Genomic DNA, 23,933 nt, shown 5'->3' on the forward strand with positions numbered 1-23,933 from the left:
GGAACTCTACTCAATACTCTGTGGTGACCAAAATGGAAGGAAATCCAAAAAAAAAGGGGGTGGGATATATGTATACGTGCAACTGATTCACTTTGCTGTACATCAGACTAAAACAACATTGTAAAGCAACTATATGCCAATAAAAAAAAAATTAAAGCAACCTGGGTCTCCTGCATTGGCAGGTGGATTCTTTTACCACTAGCACCACTTCATATCTTTGCTCAAATGCCACCTTCATAATAAAACCTTCCCTGATCATCCTATGAATACTGCCCACTCTGGATCCCCTTTACCCTGCTGTACTTTCTCCCTGCACCCCTTTCCAGGGTTGTTCACACCTTTAACGTACTGGATAATTCTCATGCTTATTGCCTCTCAGCCCCACTGGAATGTCAGCTCCGCAAGGGCAAGGATCTGTCTTGTTTTGCTCATGATCTTCAGTAACTAGTATCAAGCCTGGCATAGAATAGGGACTTGATGTTTGTTGAATGAATGATGTACCTTTTATGTATCCCTAGCATGCAGAACAGTACCTGGCATACAGTAGGGGTTCAATCAGTTCAGTTCAGTCGCTCAGTCGTGTCCAACTCTTTGAGACCCCATGAATCGCAGCACGCCAGGCCTCCCTGTCCATCACCAACTCCCGGAGTCCACCCAAACCCATGTCCATCGAGTCGGTGATGCCATCCAACCATCTCATCCTCTGTTTTCCCCTTCTCCTCCTGCCCTCAATCTTTCCCAGCATCAATGTCTTCTCAAATGAGCCAGCTCTTCGCATCAGATGGCCAAAGTATTGGAGTTTCAGTTTCAACATCAGTCCCTCCAATGAACACCCAGGACTGATCTCCTCGAGGATGGACTGGTTGGATCTCCATGTAGTCCAAGGGACTCTCAGGAGTCTTCTCCAACACCACAGTTCAAAACCATCAATTCTTCGGTACTCAGCTTTCTTCACAGTCCAACTCTCACATCCATACATGACCACTGGAAAAACCATAGCCTTAACTAGACGGACCTTTGTTGGCAAAGTAATGTCTCTGCTTTTTAATATGCTGTCTAGGTTGGTCATAACTTATAGATGCCCATTGAATGAACTGGAGCAATAGCAATAGCAATTGGAGCAATAGGAAGTAGCAATACCAACTACTTCCTTGGTAAGGAAGTAGTTTTTCAAGTTGTTACTTACTCTCTCTGCTGGATGCGACAAACAGGGAAGTTAAGAGGCCCCATTGTGGGAGTAGAGGCTGAGGAGCTGAGGAAGCCATGTCAGAAAAGAGGACCCTACCTGTATATATCTTCCCTCAAGCTCAGCCCCAGGCAGCAGTCCCAGTCACCCAAATAACTGACTTCTCTCAGAAAGGCAGAGAAGCTTCTTCCAGAGCCTGTCACAAAGGCTGGCTCAGTGTCTGGACAGCTTCCTAACAGGGTAGCACCCTGCAAGGAAAACTCTGGAGATTTGGCAAAAGAGGCAGATGCTTTTTCACCCACATCTTGCTCAGACCCTGTGATGGGGAAAAAGCCAGTCTGGACAAATTGTACAGGTCATGGTCCCCTGCTTGTGAGTGGTCTGTGGAGTATTCATGAGCTCATGGAAGCTGTTGCTGCAGTAACCGCTGCCAAGGAGGCAACACTGGCAGCACGTGCAGCAGCTGAGAACACCATGTAGACTCCGAAGGTGTTTGTGCACAGTGAACAAGGGGCAGGTTGGGAGGGCTTCCTTGTACTGTCTGTGCTTCCTGGAATGTAAGGAGGCCTGTCCTCATACTGAGGGATCAGGAGGGATCCTCTTGGAGAAGCATGAAAAGCCCCAGTGATCTGCCCAGTGGCACCAGGCCATCTGCCAGGGGCTAGGCCTTCTGAACACAGGGTTGTATTCAAGAACCTCAGGCCCCATTTCCAAAGGTGGGCTCAGGAGAAACATTAACTCCAGGAAACTGGATCTGATAAAAGATCTATTTTAAGGGTCAAGGAGCACAGAGGAGATGGAGGAATTGTCTGAAACTGCCAGGTCATGTATCTTTACAGGGCAGATACAGCACCAGGGCCATTCCCTGGGGAGCTTTATGTTCTCCAGGGCATTACCAAGACAGATTTACTATGATTTGGAGAAAAGAGGAAACCTTCTAGACTGGGTGAAGCATTTAACAACATAGGAAACTGATTTCTGGATGGGGGCTTCCCTAGTGGCTCAGATGGCAGAATTCGCCTGTAATCCCTGGGTTGGGAGGATCCCCTGGAGGAGGACATGGCAACCCACTTCAGTATTCTTGCCTGGAGAATCCCCATGGACAGAGAAGCCTGGTGGGCTAGTCCATGGGGTGGCAGAGTCAGTCACAACTGAGCGACTAAGCACAGAACTCCCAACCCTTTCCAAGATTAAAAATACAAGTCAGCCTGTAATTCCAGGGCACTGTATACAATCACAGTGATGATGCAAGAACTGGAGGGGTTGAGGGTGGGGTTATTCTCTGGTATCTGCCTTAATAACCCTGTTTGGCTAATCTTGAAAACAGATGAGTTCTGGAATTAGTTAGGGATGATTAAAAAAAAATTAAGCCAGTCTGTGCAAGTGTCCCTCATACTGGGGTGACAATACTAGAAGGTTTTCTAATCCCTTGGCTTACTGGGCCCATGGCCAACTCATTGTCTTTCTATACCTGCTCGTTTTGGCTCAGAACAATAATCTGCTTCTGCTTGGTGTAGACAGCAGCTTACCAGTATTATTCTTCTTGAGGGGAAAGTATTCAAATTCTCCACAGCAGTGCCCTGTTCTGAAGCATCAGGAGTTTATACCAGAAGCCTAGATCTAATGCAAACACCACTAATTATATCAATGATTTAATGACTGAGGATGATTTACAAACAGTTGTGCCTAAACTCTGACTTCCCTTGTGGATTTTTTTTCTTCCCTGTTGATTTTCTATCTTAGGACATTAAACAGGGAAAAGGATTCTCTGGAATCCTTTAGTAGGAAAAAGATAATCTTTTGAGAATCTAGTTACTCAGAGAAACCAGAGAAATTCTACCCAAGATAGACAAAACTTTTTTACCTTCAAAGTTTTGGGACTAAAACAGGGGCCCCGAGATTAACTAGCTCCTCTGGAAAGTAGTGCTAACACGTCCCATTGGTGGGGAGAAGCCTCCCTTCAGCCTGAATCCTGTCATAGGCTCAAGATAACCTGTGGGCATCTTCTGTGGATCACAAGTAAAAGCAGAGCCTGCAAGATTCTTCCTTAGGATGTTCTCCAGAGATGCAGCATACCCAAATCCCTAGTCTCTGCTCAGGGACAGGGTTCATAGCTTTGGGATTCTGATAGTGTGTTCAGGAGCAAATGGATCCTTCCACTTGGCTGGCAGCCCAAGCTTGGAGGTGGGGCTGAAAACAGGAATGGTTCCCATCTCCACTCACAGCTTAGCACACCATTTATGATTTCTTTGTTTCACCAACGATTTGAACTTTTTATTATATACTAACTTCTGATAAACTGGGTTTGTTTCTAGCCTCCCTTCTGACCCATCCTGTCCCAGGGCTGCACTGCCAAGTGGAGGGCAAACCATGACCCCCTCCCCCCACCTTCACAAAGGCGGGCTTTTCACATTGTACAGGACTGGAAACAGCCCGGGGGATGGGAGCGTATCCACAGGTCAGTCTTCCTCCACGTCCCAGAGGCCCACAAACTGGCAGATGGCATCATAGTGCAGCTCCACCACCCTGTCTTCTCTCTGCAGCTGTACCAGAGCCCGGCTCCGTGCTCTGTCCTGGTCCAGCAGATGGCCCACCTATAGCAGGGGTGGGTCAAGTCAGCAAGGCCAAGCCAGATCAGAGACGTTCCCGTGGGCCCCTGCCCCCGTTTCCTAGGTCTGCAACTCACCCTTCCAGCCCATTGCCCCAGCACCACCATCACCTGGTCGCCTGGGACCTTGGGGACCAGGGTCTCCAGCATGTCTTCCCTCAGGCCTGTGGACAAGGAAAGGGGAGTGAGACCTGCAGCAAATGCCAGCCCAGCCAGGGTCCTGTCAGAAGGGCCTCTCCTGTATTCCCTGGAGCCACTCTATACCTGTTGACAGATGGTGGTCCCCCATATTCATTTCCCAGAGGAAGAAACCTAAGGAGCCATTCCTGGCAATAGCTGTAATAAAGGGACCATTTATGTACAACAATGATGAGTGGGGGGTGATAACAGACACCATTTATTGTGGGCACATCGTATGCCCTGCCCTACATGGGGAGCTTACACACATCCCTGCAAGGTACCAGTCCCAAGAGGGAGAAATAGGTTATCTTCATGATAATTTTTTAGAAGAGGCAAGTGGGGCTCAGATATTCACCATCACAGAAGTGTCTAATGATATGTCAGAGGGTGTTGGGCCTTACAAAAAAACCCAATTCTGCCCAAACTCCCAGCCTCTGCCTGGGTCAGGCTCTTGACCCAAGATAGTTTTCTCATCTGCCTCCGGGATGATGAAGACCCAGCAACCATCCCTCAGACTCACCTTCCAAGACCTGGCCTTCATCTGTCCGACACACACAGGTGTCCGGGCTCAGGACGTCTTCAACTGTCATCTGGGGAAAGGGTCAGCAGATATGAGAATGTTAGCTAAGGGGACCCATTCCCCGGGGGAAGAAGCAGACCCAGGTGTGGGGTTCCCACCTTGGTGTTGTAATACTGGCCGCCCTTGTGCAGCTTGTCCACAAACCGCACTCGCAGATCCCTGTGCAGCCAGTGCTGACTCCGGGGGGCTGCCTTCTCATTCTTGGCTGCAGGCCCATCCTGTCTGTGGAGAGGGGTCAACACCAGGCATAGCTCTTTATGGGGGGCATGTTCCAGTCACCCCACCTTTGCCAATGTTTTGAAACCCACCCATAATGCCATTCCTAGTTCTTTCTAGGCACCTGCCTTGCCCTGGAAGCCTTCTCTGCTGGAGCCTCCCCACAGTTCTGCCCCTACCCCTACACCCGAGATGCTCAGTGTCCCACCGGTCTGGATGGTGTTTCCGCTTCCTCTCTGAGTCCTCCCAGCATATGTGGCTGTCCTGATCCTGGAGGGTCTTCCGTGATGAGGTTGTTCTGCGCTGTCCCCCAGGGGAAGTTCTGCTCACCTGACCTGTTCAATAGGGTGTGAAGGGAACCCAGAAACAGCCTTGGTATCTCTCTCGCTTCCCTTCCAGGCCACACCTCAGCCTCAGGCCACTTCTCATCTGCCAGAGTACCCCGGCTCACCATCTAGCCTTTGCCTTAGCTATTAGAACACTGCCTGCTTCCTCTCAGCTGTCTCGGCTTCCTTCAGGAGGCCTTGCTTGACCCAACTCCCATGTGCCGAACTGGCCCATCCATGCCTAGAATGCCTTCCTCCCCATCATGCCCTAGTCCTAGCTGTTCTCCATCGCTAGCAATGGAGCAGTCCACCACCCGAGAGACACAAACTTTCCAAGGGTAGGAACTGGTTTCCATTCCTGTTGCTTCCTCCCTAGAAAGAGGCTAAAGACCCAGGGTTACTAGAGAAACTTCTCTTCAGTCAAACTGCATAAACCACTATGTTCACTCTCACCTCTTAATTCTGACCAGAAGTCACCCTTGCCATGCAGACCACTGTCCCATCCCTCTACAGATCTAACTCTCACTCCCAGGAACACTGCTCCAACTCCCCCAGATGAGTAATAGGCTCACTTACTCAGATTCAAGTTCTTGTCAAACTCCTCCTGGGAGACAGGCCGCAGGCAATACTCACTAACAGTCACCATGCGGCTCCCCACAGCCAGACGGACCATGGCTCGAACATTGTCAGGATCAAGGCCTTCCACCTAAAGTGTGTGTGGGGCGGGTGGGTGGGGCGGGGGGAAATGAGGCAGGGGTTGAGTGGACTTGACCCATGTTCCTAGGACCAAGTTGTCCACCCTTATCTCTAATAAGCATCTTATCTCTATGCGTCTCTCCCAGCAGACTATGAGGCTTGGATACATTTTAAGTATCTAATCCTCAGGGACTTGTGGCAAAAGGCATTCTCTCCCTTTTAGTTGAAAACTGAGGCTCAGAAAGGCCTGGCAAGTAGTCCTTAGTTACGGAATAAGATAGTGGGTCTGGCAGCCCTAAAAGACAAGGACTTCCAGCCTTTATACTCCACACCCAATTCTGCCTCCTTCTGACCCTCACATCAATCTTCCCTGCTGCCTGTTTTTTGGCTCCAGGCACATCAAGGTTCCTTACCTTCCCATAGAGGCCTCGGTGGGGGCCAGAAAGAACCACCACAGCTCCTCCAGGCACCAGTCCTTTAGGCTTGTCTTCCTTATCCTTCTCTTGCTCCTCATCTGGCCTCGGCAGGCGGCAGGGGTTGGTAGGGGCCAGGGCCTGGACCTCGGTCAGGTTGGCGCCCAGTCCTAACCCCTTGGGCCTCAGTGAATTGACACAGGGCTTCACTACTCTGCAGGGAGCACAGAATATGGACTTGTTGGGGGGATGCATCAGTCTTCAATGTCTTGTTCCCCACCCTTATCCCCAACCACTACTTAACTCCCATCCTATCAACATGTTCAAGAACATCCTTCCCAATCTCATATTAGGACTATTTATGACCTACAGAAATGGCAATTTCATTTGGTTCAATCGAATAACATGCTGAGTATACCATCTATGACATGGTATCTAGAGTGGATTCTGAGACAGGTCCCAATAGCCAAATATACCAATATTTCTACACGGGAAACTATTCACACCAAACAAGATAGACTGTAAAATGCTCACTGTCAATTCAGGTCATATTTGGCTACCAAATATTTCATGAAAAAAAAAGTCTTGTTTTCAGAATTCTTTAGAGTTTGGAAGGTAGAGAAGGGATTACAGGTCTGTATGATCATGACAATATCAAGGGTTTAGCCTATGCTTATCTGTGGCCAAGGGCTACTATAAGGGCTTTATGTGTATCATTTCACTTAACTTTGAAAACAGCGAGGTCAGTACTGTTATTATCCCCATTTTTCAGATGAGGAAGCTGATGCCCAGGGAGGCAATGTTTACATAAACAGGATCTCTTAATGGAGTTTCAATGGGCAAACAGGAGTTTATAACAGCAGTGGAAGTGACTATTGAAATACTTAGGGTGGTAACGTGCCCTCTCCCTGCCTGGATGGTTCTGGGTGGGCGGTAACCATGGGGGGTCTGTTCCCTGGCCCATCAGTTGTCCCCTGGCCTGTCTGCTGTCCCCTGTCCCTACCCGAGAAACTCACTGACTGAAGGTCCGGCCGATGCCCTTGCCAGGTTTCCAGCCCATGCCCCGCAGCATAGCCAGCCCGTAGGCCTCTACAGGGACTGCCTCGTAATCAGCCTCCTCCGGCACCTATGGGTTTAGGCAGAGGAAGGATGGTCAGGCTTGGCTTACCATGGGCCCACTGAAGTGTACTTGCTATCACCCACTGAGTGACACTTGAGGCTTCTTTTCCAGTGAGCTCAAGGGTGAGTTTTTCTTTCCTCTCATCATCCCTCACTTTATTCCTCCATGTTCAGTCCTTGGACAAATATTTATAAAGCATCTATTCTGTGCCAGCTACTGTTCCAGGTGCCGAGGATAAAGCAGTGAACAAAACAGACAGAAACTCCTGCCCTTGTGTGGCTTACATTCTAGTTGTGGAGACAGAATAAATGAAATGCCTAAAACATGATATGTCAGGTAGGGATAAGTCAGATGAAGGAAAATAAGGCAGGTTAAGGGGATGCAGAGGGATGGAGAAGGGAGTGTCACCAAGTTGATATTTGAGTAGAGACCGAAGGAGATGACAGAGGGAACCCTGAAGATACAGGAAGAGTGCTCCAGAGAGGACAGTAAAAGCAAAGGCCCCAAGGCAGGACAAGATCTGTTGTGTGTGAAGAGCATCATGAAAGCCAATGTGATTGAAACAGATGCGGAGGCAAAGAGGGGTGGTAAGAGATTAATCAGGAGAGCTGGCCAGAAGCCATGACAGGATGGCAGCTGCAACGGGACCAGTGAAAAAGTTACTGAAATAGTCCAAATGAGAAATGCTGGTGGCTCAGACCAGAGGAGTGGTAGTGGTAATGGAGGGAAGTGGTCAGATTCTGGATATATGTGGAAAAGAGAGATGACGGGATTTTGCTGACAGTATATAGAGTATGAAATGAAGGGATTCAAGGATGACTCTAAGGTTTTTAGGCTGAGTGAGAGGAATGATGGATGGATCTGTGATGGACTGAGATGTGGAAGGCTCTGAAAGGAGGGAAAATCAGGGAAAGGAGGCCAAAACTGGAACAGGATGGAGAGTGAAGTGAAGGTCTTTTTTAAGATGAAAGAAACCCAGAGGTTGTCTGAAGACTGAGGAGAATGGTTCAGTTGAAAGAGTCTCTCTGCTTTGGGGCTATAGGAGAACTAGAACCCAAATAAGCATTGCCAAAAAATTGTGAAGGAAGAGGTGGAAAGTAGGGTCCATGAGTATGAAAGGCAGACTTGGTTACTTCTGTGGACACACCCCTCATCTCTCCTGTTATCAGAATCATCACTCCCTTAATTCTTTATATTCACTCTAGACACATCAAGGTGTCACTGATGGACACATACCATGCTGATTTCCTGTCACTATGCCATTGTCTGGGTGGTTGCTGCCATTAGGAGCACTCAACCTCCTCTTCCTTCTCTCACTAAACCCTATCTATCCTCCTGGCCTCAGTCTTACCACTCTGGTCTGGGTCACCATCACCTCTAGCATGGACTGCTGCTCTCCTTGCCTCCACCTTTGCTTACTAGTCTGTTCTGCTCACAGCAGCCAGAGAGAGCCTGTCAAGTCATAAGTATTGTCCCTTCTCTGCTCAGAGCCCTCTCATTCCTCTCATCCCACTCAGAGCAAAAGCCCAAGTCCTCACGATGGCCCACTTGTGACCTCATCTGCTACCCTTCCCTCTCACTCATTCCACTCCAGCTACACTGGTCTCCCTGGTGTTCCTCAAATGCTCCAAGCAGAGTCTACCCTTAGGATCTTTACATTTCCTGTTCCCTTTGCTCCTCACCTCCTTCGGATAATCCCAGAGTCCAAACCTTTTCACACCTCAGTATTTGGATTCATTTGTCAATGCTTCCAAAAAGGACAGAAGGAAGGGAGAGGTGGCAGACCTGTAGTATACACACAGACTTTTCCTGCTGGTGCAGGGAGACAAGCCTGGCAGACAGGACAATGAGAGACTGGGGAAGTGGGGAGGTGAGGGGCCAGCTCACTGTCTCAGCCTGGGGTTCGCTGTCTGTCCCTTCTCCATTGGGGATGCATCCTTTCTGGATCATGGGGATAGTGAGTGTGGGGTCAACACCCACATTCTCTCTCTCCTCCAGAGACTTCCTGGATTCTGAAGAAGAATGGTAGGGAGCAATGAGGTCCCACCCTCTCCTTCCATTTTCCTCCCGTTCTTCCTTCACTAGGGCAAGGCAAAGGAGGGATTACCCACCCTCAATGAGCTCCTTCACAGCCTGGGACAGCATCCCATCCATCAAGACCTCAGTATGTATGGATGGCCCAGGGGCCTGGGTCGGTGGCTGCCTTCGATGGCCATTCTGGATCAAAGGGATGACAAGTTCCTTGGGGGCTTCTGAGGGCTTCACACTGATGTGGACACAGAGGAGTGAAATTGGGAGAGTAGCACAAGCAGTGAGTCCTGAGCCACAACCCTTCACTCAGAAGAAACACAAGAGCCACACTCACCCCCAGCCCCATAGATCACACCCTCTGTTCTCGTGTTATACCCTAGTGGTGCTTTCTTTGGATTCTCTCCCCCACCACAAACTTTTTTTTTTTTTTTTGGCTGCACCTGGTGACTTGCGAGATAGTAGTTCCCTGACCAGGGGTCAAACCTGGGCCCCCTGCAATGAAAACACGGAGTCCTAACCACTGGACCACCAGAGAACCCTCTCTCCCCACCTCTTAAATGTCAGTGCCTTCGTGGAATCAGTCCTCAGTTCTGAACCTTCTGTTCATCCCAAGACCCACTTCTGTGGCTTCCACAAGGACCTAGAAATCACCATCTTCAGCCCAGACTCTCCCCCCAGTTCCAGGCTCCATACCAGCCTCCTGGGTGGTTGATTCTCTTCTGGAAGCACCTCCCTCAAACTGTCCATTCCGAATTAAGCTGATGATGGCCTCCCCCCAACCTGAATCTGGCGCTCAATTCCGGTCCCCATATCGAAGAAGCCTCACCGCTTCACCTGGGCTACTAGGAGTCCTGTCATTCTCATTCCTTTTCTTTTTTCAGAACACAAACACACGCTCCGCAGGGCCCCTCGACTCCTAAACACACCCTCTCTCAGGAATACATCCTCTCCTCTCAATCCCTCTGGCCAACAGATCCAATCTCCCTACCTCTCTTACTGATTCCCGACTTTTCTCCTTCACAGATTTTCTCCGGCTGTCCTTCAGACTTCCCAGGCCACTGTCACCAAGACATGAACTGATTCCACCCTCCCGCAGGCACCCACCGCACCGGTTTCCAAGGGATGAAAGACCCAGCACTTCACCTCTGCAGCTCCCTGCCTTCCACGGTCTTCAAGAAATCCTTCTCCTCCGGAGCCGTGTCTCCCGCTAGCCATCTTCGGGCGGACGTGCGATTGAAGCTGAAGGAAATCGGGGCAGTGGAGGATCCCGTCGGCTGCAAAACACCATCTCCGGCGTCCGCCATCTTGCCCCTCTTCCCAGGCCGTCGTGCTGCTCTCTGGGAAGCTTAGTTTACGCTCACTTTGCCGGGGCCTTGAGCACGACCGGTAGAACTACCCTTCCCATGAAGCATTACGGCACTGGCCGGCAAAGGCGGATAGGGACCGTAGGAAGTAACTGCCGTTCTTTTTACTTCACAGGAGCGCGTGACGCCAAGCATAGAGGGAAATGTAGTTCTTAGGGAAGCTGTATGCGTGCTAAGTCGCTTCAGTCGTGTCCGATTCTGCGACCCTATGGACCATAGCCCATAGGCCAGATTCCTCTGTCCGTGGGATTCTCCAGGCAAGAATACTGGCATGAGTTGCCATTCCCTCCTCCAAGGGATCTTCCTGACCCAGGGATGGAACCCACGTCTCTTACATCTCCTGCGTTGGCAGGTGGGTTCTTGGGGAAGGTAGGCGTGATAGAACATGGGTTCGTTCTTGCTAAGTATTCATTCTTATGTGTGGGCATTATTAATCGCCTGCTTTGCCCTACTGGTGTGGGAAAGTAGGTAAAGTAAATAATTAAGAAAAAAATCTGTGAGTGCCAATTGTGTACAATAATAAATAATAGACATGTAAGTGGTGCCTTCAAGATGATAGATGTAATAGTGGACAAACTAGATTCAAATACAGATGACCTTTGGATTACATGGGTTCGAACTGTGAGGGTCCATTTATACGTGGATCTTTCACTAAATAACCTACTACATTACTACATGATGTGAGGTCGGTTGGATGCAAGGTTGGTTGAATCCGAAGATGCAGAATCTGGAAGATTTTAGACTGCCCTGCATTGTTGCCCCTAATCCCTACATCGTTCAAAGGCCAGCAGTATTAATAAGATAGTCTGGCTTCCTCTCTTGAGACTCCAAGTCTAGTGGGAAACAGTGACACTCAAAACGGATTAAAAAAATGTTCCTACCAACTTTAAATGTTGTGAGAGCCACCTCCTAAGGCCTCAGAAGATTAATGAGACAGTCCTCTGAGTAGGACCTTAGAGTTTGTAAAGTAGAAGACCGATACTTAAATAGTCATAAGAAAGAAAACTACAAATCTAAAAATTCATCCCAAGGAAACCATCTAAGATGTTAAAAAGTATTTTATATCTTATTTATTGTAGCAAAGCTTGAAGACCACTAAAATGAACAACAAAAGGGGATGGGCTAAATGAATTAGAGCACATGGTTTGGATGGAACCAATACAGAGCTTTTAAATGTGAAGCTATAATTAAATGAAATGAGGACATAGTCACAGTGTTCAGAAAGTAAATAATGATTTAGTGGGTTATAGGAAGCTCTTGAAAATAGGTAGCCCAATATTCAATAAATTTTGTGGCTATGCTTTCAGGCTTATAAGCCCTAGGCATCCTGGGATGGGCCCTGAAATCTCAAGAGAGAAGCCATTGTGGTTTTCAAAATATACAACAACAACAACAAAATCTTTTTTTAAGTTATGGTATATGGGATCCAGTCCCCTGATCAGGGATGGAACCCAGGCCCTCTGCATTGGGAGCAAGGAGTCTTAGCCATTGGACCCCCAGGGAAGTCCCAACAACATTCTATTTTATTATTAATGATGTGAACATTGCCTGGGAGGCTAACTGTCCATGGCCGAAGTGATACCCACTTCCTGAAGCAGCCACCTGAGATAGTGTGCACAATACAGGCTTACACAGGCTAGGGCCAGAGGTCCCTGAGAATCTTACCGTCTCAGTTGGTTCACACTTGATTTGTGACTAACTCTTGACATGTGCCACAGAGATCATGCCAAGCTACCCTAGTCTTCACGGTGAAAATATAGTGGGAGAAAAGACACTATTTTTCTGTTTTTCCTTTATTCTGAAAACAAAATCAGGAATTTTTTTCTATTTGCAAGCATTAAGAAAAGTACTTGCTTACCATGCAGTGTAAGAAGACTATAGGAAACTTTTGCACATTCAACCATTTATTCTTTTGTTCATTGAATAACATGAATTGAGCACCTACCCTATTATATACTCTTCCCTCCAGGTACTCTTATGGGATAATGGGACAATCCATGGTTCCAAGCGTGGTTATGACTGCAAACATAAAGGACTGTGGGAAGGGGTGGCTGAGAAGACAGAGGGGATAGGTTTACATGATACCACTTCTAAGATGGGATGAAGATTCAGAAAGCATTCTGAAAGATGGCAGGAAATGAAGCTGGAGTGATGGGCTGGAGTTTGGCCACCTCACTACAACTGACTCAAATCCTCAAAGACTTTCTGCTGCATGTGATAAGGGTGCCATGCGAAGGTTATGTGGCATGACAAAATTTGTATTTTAGAAAAATAATGTATATCAAAGGTATAGAGACAACGTGCTCAATACACAAAGCACTCCTGTAGTTCAATAACTATAAAAGGAAAGCAATTCCCAACTAAAAAGTGGGAGCAGACAGAATTAGATGGTTCACGAAATGAGAAATACAAAGAGTTGAAGCACATGTAAAGATTCTCAGCCTCACTAATACTCAAAGCAGAGACTTCCCTGGTGGTCCAGTGGCTAAGACTCTGGGCTCCCAATATGAGGGACCCAGGTTCAATCCCTGGTCTTGTAGCTAAAGATCCCACATGCTGCAACTAAGATCTGGCACAGCCAAATAAATAAATAAACACTCAAAGCAATGCAAACAAATAAATAATAAAGTGCTGTTCTTCTCTTAACTCACTGGTAAAATTAAAAAGACAAACACTTCTACTGTGGGTTCTCTATGCCAATTGCCCATCTAAGCACTCACTTAGTCTCCCAAGGATTCTGTGAGGTAGGAACTAGTTTAAAAATCCATTTTACAGGTAAGAGAACTGCAGCCCAGAGAGGCTGAGTTGGCCAAGATCACAAAATAGTAAGTACTATGGATGAATCCTAGAGCTACTAAAGATAGAAGAAAACGGGCACGTTCATACATTGTTAATAAGGGCACAAATTGATTCGACATTTATGCAGGGCAGTATAATAATAAACATGCCTTCCCTGACTCAGTGACTACATTTCTAAGAATAGATCTGAAGGAAAGAATGGAAAATTGGAGCAGGATATTCTGTATGCTAATAAGTGAATCTACATTATACCCTGACTAAAATGGTTTAAAAATTCTTCGTGGTTTGACAAGGAACAATAGTTACAGTATTGTGTTAAATGGAAAAAGCAATTTGAGGAGTATGTAGGAATTTCTAGAAAATTAATAATGTTATTTAACCTAGTGAGAGTCACACAGGTATTGATTTTACAGTTTGTCAAACTGTTTGTGTATGTAGTATGTATGTTCTCTATTTCACTATTTTTTTAAAATAGAGAATTCAGAATAGTAGTACTAGGAGCTTGGTGGGCCTTATCCTCAACAAAGCAACCAACACTAGTGAAATTTTTTTTTGTTTTACTTCTTTTTATTCTTTTATTTTTTATTAGAAGATAAATGCTTTACAATGTTGTGGTGGTCTCTGCCATACATCAACGCAAATCAGTCATAATTATATATATCTCCCCTCCCTTTGAGTTTCAGTTACTGGCCCACATTCCACCCCTTTAGGTGGTCACACAGCATCAGGCTGGGCTCCCTGTTATATAGCAGCTTCCCACAAGCTCTCTAATTTACACATGATAGTGTATATAAACCAATGCTACTTTCTCAATTCGTACCACCCTCTCTTCCCTTGCTGTGTCCACAAGTCTGTTCTCTCTGTCTGTGTCTCCATGACTTCTTGGTAAATAGGTTCATCAGTACTATTTTTCTAGATTCCATATAAATGCAGTAGTATATGATGCTTGTTTTTGTCTTTCTGACTTACTTCACTCTGTATGACAGACTCTAGGTTTATCCAGCTCACTACAAGTGACTCAAATTCATTTCTTTTTATGGCTGAGTAGTATTCCATTATATGTATGTACTATATCTTTATCCATTCATCTGTTGATGGACATCTAGGTTGCTTCCATGTTCTGGCTATTGTAAATATGAAAACAGTGGTGCTATGAACATTGGGGTACATGTATTTTTCTGAATTATGGTTTTCTCAGGGTATATGCCCAGTAGTGGGATTGGGCTTTCCTGGTAGCTCAACTGGTAAAGAATCCGCCTGCAATGCAGGAGACCCCAGTTTGACTCCCAGGTCAAGAAGATCCCCTGGAGAAGGGTATGGCAACCCACTCCAGTATTCTTGCCTGGAGAATCCCCATGGACAGAGGAGCCTGGTGGGCTACAGTCCATGGGGTCACAAAGAGTCGGACACGACTGAGTGACTAAGCACACGCATGGTAGTGTTATTCCTAGTTCGTTAAGGAATCTCCATACTGTTCTCCATAGTGGCTATATCAATTTACATTCCCACAAACCGTGCAGTGGGTTTTCCTTTTCCACATCCTGCCCAAGATTTATTGTTTGTAGTTTTTTTTTTTTTTTATGATGGCCATTCTGATTGGTGTGAGGTAATACCTCATTGTAGTTTTGATTTGCATTTCTCTAATAATGAGCTATGTTGAGTTTAACCAACTCCATAAAGTCTTTGGGAATTGCATAAGGGCATATAGCAACTCTTGAGGGAGAATATAAAGAACAGAGAGTTTAACAGCTTTCCCTTAGAGGACTGACTTTATTTGAAACAGAAAGTCAAGAAGTTGAAGAACAAGAGCTTTAGAAGCCATTAAGATAGCAACAGGCAAAACAGGGAGAAACGGCTGACAAGAGTCCTTCTAGGGGCAGAGCAAGCTACAAAGACTCCTCTCAAGGAAAAAAAAAAAAGCTGTTCTCAAAGACTACATCATGCTTACACCTTAAACATTGTAAACCAACTACACTTAAAAAAAAAGATTAAAAAGACTACCCAATATTTTAGTTGAATAAGGGGCCTGACTTTAATGGAATAAGATTTTAATTGGCTAATTAGAACAAGTTATGCCCCAGAGTATTGTAAAACTTCAGTGGCAGTTAAGTTAGGTATAGTATTGATAGCTTACGGTGAACGATGTCAGATTCGTGATCTCTAAAGAAAAAGATTTAGATTTGGGACCAGAGACCAGGCTTTACCACTCAGGGCTCTTGTGTGGCAGAAGTTTTGTTACAATGAAAAGGGACAGAGAAAGCTTCTGACATAGACATCAGAAAGGGGTGGAGAGTGCCCCACTTGCTAGTCTTAGCTAGGGAGCTATATACTTTTTAAATTGGCTATTACAATAAATCAAAAGAATATCTCAAGATTATAAAAATCTTCCTAGACCCACTCCCACAATTTACATTTTAAGATGACAGGATTAGAACTAACAATAGAAAGATCTTACCAGACCCACTATCATAATGTACATTTTAAGATAACAGGGTTAGTCAGAAGGTTTTCAAGGAGAAACTATCCTCAAGCAGGATACATTGTTATCTAATCCTTGAAAGTGAAAGTGAAATCACTCAGTCTTGTCAGACTCTTTGTGACCCCTGGATTGTACAGTCCATGGAATTCTCCAGGCCAGAATACTGGAGTGGGTAGCCTTTCCCTTCTCCAGCGGATCTTCCCAACCCAGGGATCAAACCCAGGTCTCTTGCATTGCAGGTAGATTCTCTACCACATGTTGTTGTGGTAAACAATGAGCCACAAGGGAAGCCGATATAATCCTTAGTACCTTAGTACGGAGTTTAAGCTGAGTTGTCTTGTTGTGTAATCATCAGCTCTGGGCTTAAAGACAAAAAAACAAAAACATTTTATGTGACTAAGACTCAGGAATGTAGCCTGGTGGTCTATACCCCATGGGGTCACAAAGAGTCAGACACAACTGAGCAACTAACACTTGGACCTAACATTCCAGGTTCTTATGCAATATTGATCTTATTATCAACTTTTACCTTCACTACCAGACACATCCACAGCTGAGCATCATTCCCACCTTGGTCCAGCCACTTCATTCTTACTAGAGCTATTAGTAATTGCTCTTCACTCTTCCCCAGTAGCATATTGGACACTTTCTGACCTAGGGGCATTATCTTCTGGTGTCATATCTTTTTCCCTTTTCATACTGTCCGTGGGGTTCTCCAGGCAAGAACACTGGAGTGGGTTGCCATTTCCTTCTCCAGTGGACCAGGGTTTGTCAGAACTCCTCCCTATGACCCATCTGTCTTGGGTGGCCCTGCATGGCTCCTAGCTTCACTGAGTTACATAAGCCCCTTCACCATGACAAAGCTGTGATCCATGAAAGGGACTATGTTCATGCCCAAAGCTGAACCCTTTGAAGAAGTTTATAAGGTGGAAACAGATTTAGCTAAATTAGTCCAGTCAAGCCACTAAACAGTAAACAAGGAAATTATAACAAAAATGGATAGCTCTATATATAGAGTTGTTATGATATATTATACAAAATGTTTAGTTTTCAACAGAAAATTATGAAACATGCAAAGAAACAAGAAAAGTGGCAGGAACATCAGGAAACAGAAACTATTAGAGGACTCAAATGTTAGACCTAGCAGATAAACTTCAAAGTGAAACAGGAGGGAAGAGGGCAGGGCACGACCTTTAAAAGAATTACATACCAGTTGAGGATATGACATAAAATGACTAGAACCAACTAGGTCCAAGATGGCAGAAGATTTGACTTCCAGTAGACTTTGAGCCTCATTATATGCTCATTTTAATATATTAGCATGCTAAATGGCACACCTACAGGCACCATGACAGTTCTCAGACCAACCATAAAAAAGCAAAAAGTGGGTTGTGGCCCAAATCCTGGAAATCCTTGCCCCTTCTCCAAAATAGTTGGAATAATCCTCCCAGTCATTTGTCTATGAAATACTCAGCCCATGAAAACTAACCACACCTTATTTCAGGGCCTCTCACCTTCTGAGATGGTCCACACTCTGTCTGTGGAGTGTGTTTCTCCCAAGGCCACTCTTGCCTTTTGAGATGGACTCCATTCTGTCTATGGAATGTATATCTCTAAATACACCCACTTTTTACCTATCACTTTGTCTCTCACTCAATTCTTTCTGTGATGAGACATAAAGAACCTGAACTCCATTAAGTCCTGAGACCAGGTGTGTGATTTCAATGAGAAGGCAATGGGTTTAAGGCCCAGTCTGGGTCTCAGCTGGGTTTGAGTCCAAATCTGACATGTGCAGTTTCAAAATCAGCTATTAAATTTGCTGAAAGAAGTAAGAAATCATGTATAAAGATGTAAGGGAAAGTATGAAAACAATATCTCATCAAATAGGGGATATCAGTAAAGAAATAAAGTTACAAGGCTTCCCAGCTGACTCGGTAGTAAAGATTCCACCTACCAATGCAGGGGACACAGATTTGATCCCTGGTCTGGGAAGATTCCAGATGCCATGGGACAACTAAGCCCATAAGCCACAACTACTGAGCCCTCATGCTACAACTGCCGAACCCTGTGCACCCTAGAGCCTATGCTCCACAACAAGGGAAGCCACAGCAATGAGAAGCCCATCTATGGAGTGTGTATCTCCCTAAATAAACCTACTTTCCCACTTAGTTCCTGGGGCAGTGCCCCTTGCCTGCACGCTTGTCTCCCTCATAAGAGTCCTACATTAATATGCCTACTTCTTGCCCATTGCTTTGTCTCTTTCTGAATTCCTTCTGTGCTGAGACATAAAGAACCTGAGCTTCAGTAAGTCCTGATGCCAGGTGAGTGATTTTGTTAGGGAAGCACTAACTGAAACTGCCTGCCCTGGCCAGGCACACAGTAACAACTTGCATGAACTATCTTAACAACAGGAGGTCCTGGTAAAGAACAGAGAACTAACAAGCTACCAACAACCGAAATAATTCAGGAAAGGAGAGAGGGGGACGCCAGTCCATATATCCTACCAACCTCCCAAAAACCTTCTTGCTGGAATCTATCTTGGCTGAGCAGTGTGCATGCCATGGAAGAGGGACTCTGAGTCAGAGTCATGGTCCAGAGATAACCCAAAAATTAACTAAAACCCGAGACTGTGAGCCACGTAGCAGAGTAGTTCTCCTGGGTTCCCTTACCCTCCTGCTCTCCACCCAGATGCCCTTTCCCAATACAGTCTCTTGCTTTGTCAGCACAGGGTTCTCCTCAGACAATTCCTTTCTGAGTGAACTGTCTAACAGAGTGTTAGACAAGAGTCCACTCTGAGGCCCTGGAAGGGGTCCCCCTTCCTGCAAAAATCTTAATTAAAAGACAGCGGGTTCAAGCATCAACAAGACAACTCCTTAAAAGACAATATTCTTTCTTGATCTTGTAACATGACCTACCATGATGATGCTTAGATCTGGATTATGTAAACCATCATACATCACTTGATGTATATCCCTCTGTCTCAAAAAACATATAACTGTATCTTGACTTCTAAGGGCCAGAACAGTTCTCAGAGCTTTCTGAGATGCTCTTCCCAGGTTATAATCCTCAAATTTGACTTGAATAAAATTTTTCATTTCTTTTTTGGATCAACCAATTAGTTTTTCATCTACAGGACAATAACCAAAATGAAAAAAAAATAAGCGGAAGGACTAAAAGTAGCTCTTTGGGGCTAGCAGAAGAAAGGAGCAGTGAACTAGAAGAGAGTTCAATGCAAATTATGCAATTTGAAGAACAGATTGTGAAAGGAATGAAGAAAAAAATGAATAGAGCATCAGACAAATATGGGACACGACTAGGTGCACCAGCATATGTGTAATGGGGAAGCAGAAGTGGAGATAGAGAGAAGAGCCAAAAAGACTCAAAGAAGTAATAGCTAAAATCTACATGTCCAAGAAGCTTAACCAACTCCAAGCAGGATAAATGCAAAGAAATAGATACCTAGGCACATCATAGTCAAAAATGTTAAAATCCAAAGAGAAAACCTTGAAAGAACAAAGAGAAAAATGACTAATCTACAAGGTAACCCCAAGGTAACTAATATTACAAGCAGTCTTCTTTTTTTGGTTCCACTGGGTCTTCATTGCTGCTCACTGACTTTGTCTAGTTGCAGTGAGCGGGGGCTACTTTTCCTTGCGGTGCACATACTTCTTACTGGGATAGCTTCTTTCATTGCGGTACACAGGCTCTGGACACAGGGGCTTCAGTAGTTGCAGCACTCGGGCTCAGTAGTTGTGGCTCAAGGGCTTTAGTTGCTCCTTGGCATGTGTGTCAGGAAGCATTTAACAGGAGGCTTCCTGTGTGCTGTTCTGGATCTGTCAGGAATCCTCTGTTCCTTATAGGCAAGCCTCTCCCGGGGCTCAGGGATCCAGGCATTTCCTTCGTTAGTTTTTCAATATGGTACCTTATGAACCATAGGGTAAAAGTGATTGTTTACAACTCTCTCTTTAATATGGATCGCCTATGTTTTGTAAGTCTGGAATTTTAATCCTTATCTTTGCTGAGAATAACTACAGTATATATGCCCACACCATGTTGATTAAAACACCTTTGTTCCATCAGAGCTTTGGTCCCGTGTCTTTCTTTCTTTCTCTCTTTCTTCCTCTCTCTCTCTCTCTCTCTCTCTCTCTCTCTCTCTCTCTCTATTTCTGGCTGATTTCCTGGAATGCAAAAGCCGGCTGCAACCCAGGAAATATTAGCCTCTCTCCTTTCACTTTCTCATCGTCGATTCCAGACCACCAGGTTCCGGTCCATTAAAGGACATCAACACATGTGGAATCTTCCCGGACCAGGGATCAAACCCTTGTCCTCTGCACTGGCAGGCGGATTCTTATCCACTAGGCCACCAGGAAAGTCCCAAGCAGGCTTCTTATCATAAACAGTGGGTCCAGAAAACAGCTAAAATTTTACTCAATCATGAAACTCTGTATACTTTGTACCCATGATCTGGAATAAAACAATGTCTGCTCTTGCTACTTCTATTCAATATTGTACCTGAAATTCTAGTTGGGAAAAGTAGGCAAGAAAAAGAAATAAAAGGCATCCATATTGGAAAATGTTGACAAAAGAAAGGACAAGTAAGTGGTTCAGTGGCGAAGAATTCACTTGCAATGCAGGAGACTGCAATGCCGAAGATGCATGTTCAATCCCTGGGTCAGGAAGATTCCCTGGAGAAGGAAATGGCAACCCACTCCAGCATTCTTGCCTGGGAAATCCCATGGACAGAGCAGACTGTGGGCTACAGTCCATGGGATCCCAACAGTCAGACAGGACTTAGTGACTAAACCACAATTTAAACAGTGAATTATTTCTGGGAAGGTCACCTTCCCTTCGGGGGAAGGGAAGGGAGGATGTCTTAAGCAGATTACCTCACTAGTGCTGGCCAGGAAAAAAAAAAACCTCACGGACTAATTGGCTTAAAATTCAATTCCTAGGATAGCCTGCAAGTACAATTAGGTTAGATATTAAATATCAGTGGAGCTTAGCGCAAGTCACTCCATTTTGCATTGATTGTTTCCTTTTTAACAAATAAAACCATCTCTATTTGCAAATGTCATTACATAGAAAATCCTAAGGAACCAACTGAAAAACAATTAGAACTAATAAGTTTCACGAGGTTACAGGATAGAAAATCAATATACAAAAATAAATTGTATTTCTACAGACAAGAATGAAATAAATAACTTCATTCACAACAGCCTGAAAATAATAAAAATACTTTGGAACAAATTTAACAAAAGAAGCATAAAAATTGTACTCTAGGAAATGCAAAGCATTGTTGAAAGAAATTAAAGAAGACCTAAATAAATGGAGAGACATCCAATATTGACTCAAAGCTTGTGCTGGATTCTCAGCATGGCCCTGTTCAGTGCTCTCCTGCAGCTCCCATCCTTCTCTTCCACCCTCTCTCACAATCCAATAACCCAAGATTCATGAAGGAAATATTGGCAAGATGGATAGTTCAAGCTTCCCAAAATTACACAAGTTTTTTTTTTTTAATACTTACTTATTTGGCTGTGCAAGGTCTTAGTTACTTAGGATCCAATTCCCCAAGGTAATTGAACCTGGCCCCCTACATTGGGAGCCTTGAACGTTAGCCACTGCACAACCAGGGAAGTGCAACGCAAGACTTTTAAAACCAACTGTACTTGACATGCCAGGAACTCTTCCTAGGAGGCAAGGGCATCTTGGGACAAATCCACGATGTCATTGTCCTTCTGGTATTCTAAGGGCGAAAGAATAAAAGAGACTAGTGTTAGTCCTGCAGTCCTATCTGACTCTTTGCAACCCCATGGACTGTAGCTGGCCAGGCTCCTCTGTCCGGGATTTTCCAGGCAAGAATACTGCAGTGGATAGCCATTCCCTTCTCCAAGGGATCTTCCTGGAATCAAACCCAGGTCTCCCACATTGCTAAAGAAAATCTTTAATGATGGTCCTGTGAAACTGGATAGGGCTCTTCCCTATATAAACATTCTAGCCGCTTCTCTTTGAATTCACGTCCGGGTTTCACCACTCTTACTATGTAAGCCGAGACCCTAGTAATCATCCAGGCTCCACCCACCCGAATAACCATCCTGATCCCACCTTCTTAGCTAACAACCCTGGCAACAAATATTCAAGCAATCCTCCAAATTTCCTACATCCCTCAAATAAAACATAGATTTTGCCCCTCATTTTAAACCCTTAGGCCCACACTACGCCGTGCTTCTCCAGGATTCCAGGTCCTGCTCTCTAATTAGCCGGGTTTTAGTCACTAAGTCTGCCTGGAAAATCCCATGGACGGAGGAAGCTGGTGGGCTGCTGTCTGTGGGGTCGCTAAGAGTCGGACACGACTGAGCGACTTCACTTTCAATTTTCACTTTCATGCATTGGAGAAGGAAATGGCAACCCACTCCATTGTTCTTGCCTGGAGAATCCCAGGGACGGGGGAGCCTGGTGGGCTGCCGTCGATGGGGTCGCAGAGTCGGACACGACTGAAGCGACTTAGCAGCAGCAGCAGTCACTAAGTCGTGTCCGATTCATGCACTATAGCTACCCCATGCACTATATAGCCCGCCAGACTTCCTCTGTCCATGGGATTTGGCAAGAATACTAGATGGGTTGCCATTTCCTACTCTAGGAGATCATCCCACCCAGGAATCAAACCCGGGTCTCTTGAATTGAATTACAGGCAGATTCTTTACCCACTGAGCTACGAGAGAAGACCAGTAAAACCTATAAAACCTCAACCTATTATTCCTGACAGTTCCAGCCACACTCCCAGTGCGTTTATAGACTCCGCCCCCTTGACTAACATTCCAGGCCTGCCCCTCAGCCAGTGCCCGCCCCCAACCCTCTCCAGGCACGGCCTCCTCAGAAATACCACTTGAAACCCCACTGACGAAAGTAAATATCAAGCTCCCCACCCACAGCTAATCTTGCAGCGTTCAACTACTCCAATAACCCTCTCTATGTCACCTCCTAGAGGAATATTCTAGGCTAAAACCAGAACGCTCCAATCACAGCCGAGCACGGGCCTCCATATTCACACTCATTGGTCCCACCAAGAGAAGTGAAGTTGCTCACTAGTGTACGATTCTTTGCGATCCCATGGACTGTAGCCTACCAGGCCCCTCCGACCGTGGAACTTTCCATGAAAGAGTACTGGAGTGGGTTAGCCATTTGCTTCTCCAGGGAATCTTCCCGACCCGGGATCGAACCTGGGTCTCCCGCATTGCAGGTAGACGCTTTACCCTCTGAGGCACCAGGGAAGCCCTCCCACCGAGGGGAGTAACTAACAATCCTGGGCCCGCCCCCTCAGAACCACGCTCCACTCCGACCACGCCCCCGGAAGGCCACGCTCCATCACTCACCCTCTTTGGGGCGCAGGCGCAAGGTGGCGCCGGCCCTGCGTACCAGCGCCGCCACGTCGGCCGCAGCTCGGGCCGCCAGGGGACGAGCTTCCAGCCGCGCCAGGAACTGTCTGGCGCGGGGGCCCTCGGGCTGGGGACCGCCACCGCCTGCGCGAGTGAAAAGAACAGATCAGGTCCCACCCTGAGTCTCAGCGAACCCTCACGGCCCCCTACGATCGAAGACCTAGAATTCCCCTCAAGATCCCCGAGACCACTCCTTTTCAGAGTCCCGAAGGTCACCGACTGTGCCTTTCACCTCCCTGGACCCCCGACTCTCACGGGAATGCCCGTGGACCCCCGCCTGCTCCCGCGATATCCCTGGCGAGCTATTTAACTCCAGCACTCCTGGACACCTCCGAACACCCTGTGAATATCTCTGGAGGTTTCTGACGGGCCCCCCCCGACACAACCCCAGATTCCAAACTCTTCCCCCCAATATCCAGAAGGACTGCGATTCTCCCAGATGTCCCAACAGAACACGGTCTGCTCCCTGTGGCCCAGGCACCCCCGATGCCCCTCTAGATGT

The 23,933-nt window shown here is 46.1% G+C and overlaps 1 protein-coding gene across 1 annotated transcript; it reads right to left on the reverse strand.

Annotated features, from left to right (window-relative positions):
• Positions 1 to 3,468: 3,468 nt before the first annotated feature.
• On the reverse strand, positions 3,469 to 10,718 carry GPKOW (G-patch domain and KOW motifs). Its single transcript, XM_068962646.1, has 11 exons — positions 10,500 to 10,718; positions 9,437 to 9,591; positions 9,213 to 9,337; positions 7,222 to 7,331; positions 6,206 to 6,419; positions 5,673 to 5,802; positions 4,979 to 5,105; positions 4,653 to 4,776; positions 4,495 to 4,564; positions 3,873 to 3,958; positions 3,469 to 3,780 (listed from the first exon to the last, which is right to left on the reverse strand). The coding sequence occupies exons 1-11, from the start codon at positions 10,658 to 10,660 to the stop codon at positions 3,646 to 3,648; spliced, it is 1,437 nt and encodes a 478-aa protein (XP_068818747.1). The 5' UTR covers positions 10,661 to 10,718; the 3' UTR covers positions 3,469 to 3,645.
• Between the last annotated feature and the right edge of the window lie 13,215 nt (positions 10,719 to 23,933).

The sequence above is a fragment of the Capricornis sumatraensis genome, chromosome X (genome assembly GCF_032405125.1).
Source record: "Capricornis sumatraensis isolate serow.1 chromosome X, serow.2, whole genome shotgun sequence".
NCBI classification, from domain to species: Eukaryota; Metazoa; Chordata; class Mammalia; order Artiodactyla; family Bovidae; genus Capricornis; species Capricornis sumatraensis.

Coding starts and splice junctions, on each gene's coding strand:
- GPKOW (XM_068962646.1), bottom strand. CDS start 10,660: ATGGCGGACGCCGGAGATGGTGTTTTGCAGCCGACGGGATCCTCCACT. Junction 9,338..9,436: donor TGTGAAGGAGCTCATTGAGG/GTGGGTAATCCC, acceptor ATTCTTCTTCAG/AATCCAGGAAGTCTCTGGAG. Junction 3,781..3,872: donor TGGGGCAATGGGCTGGAAGG/GTGAGTTGCAGA, acceptor CCCCTGCTATAG/GTGGGCCATCTGCTGGACCA.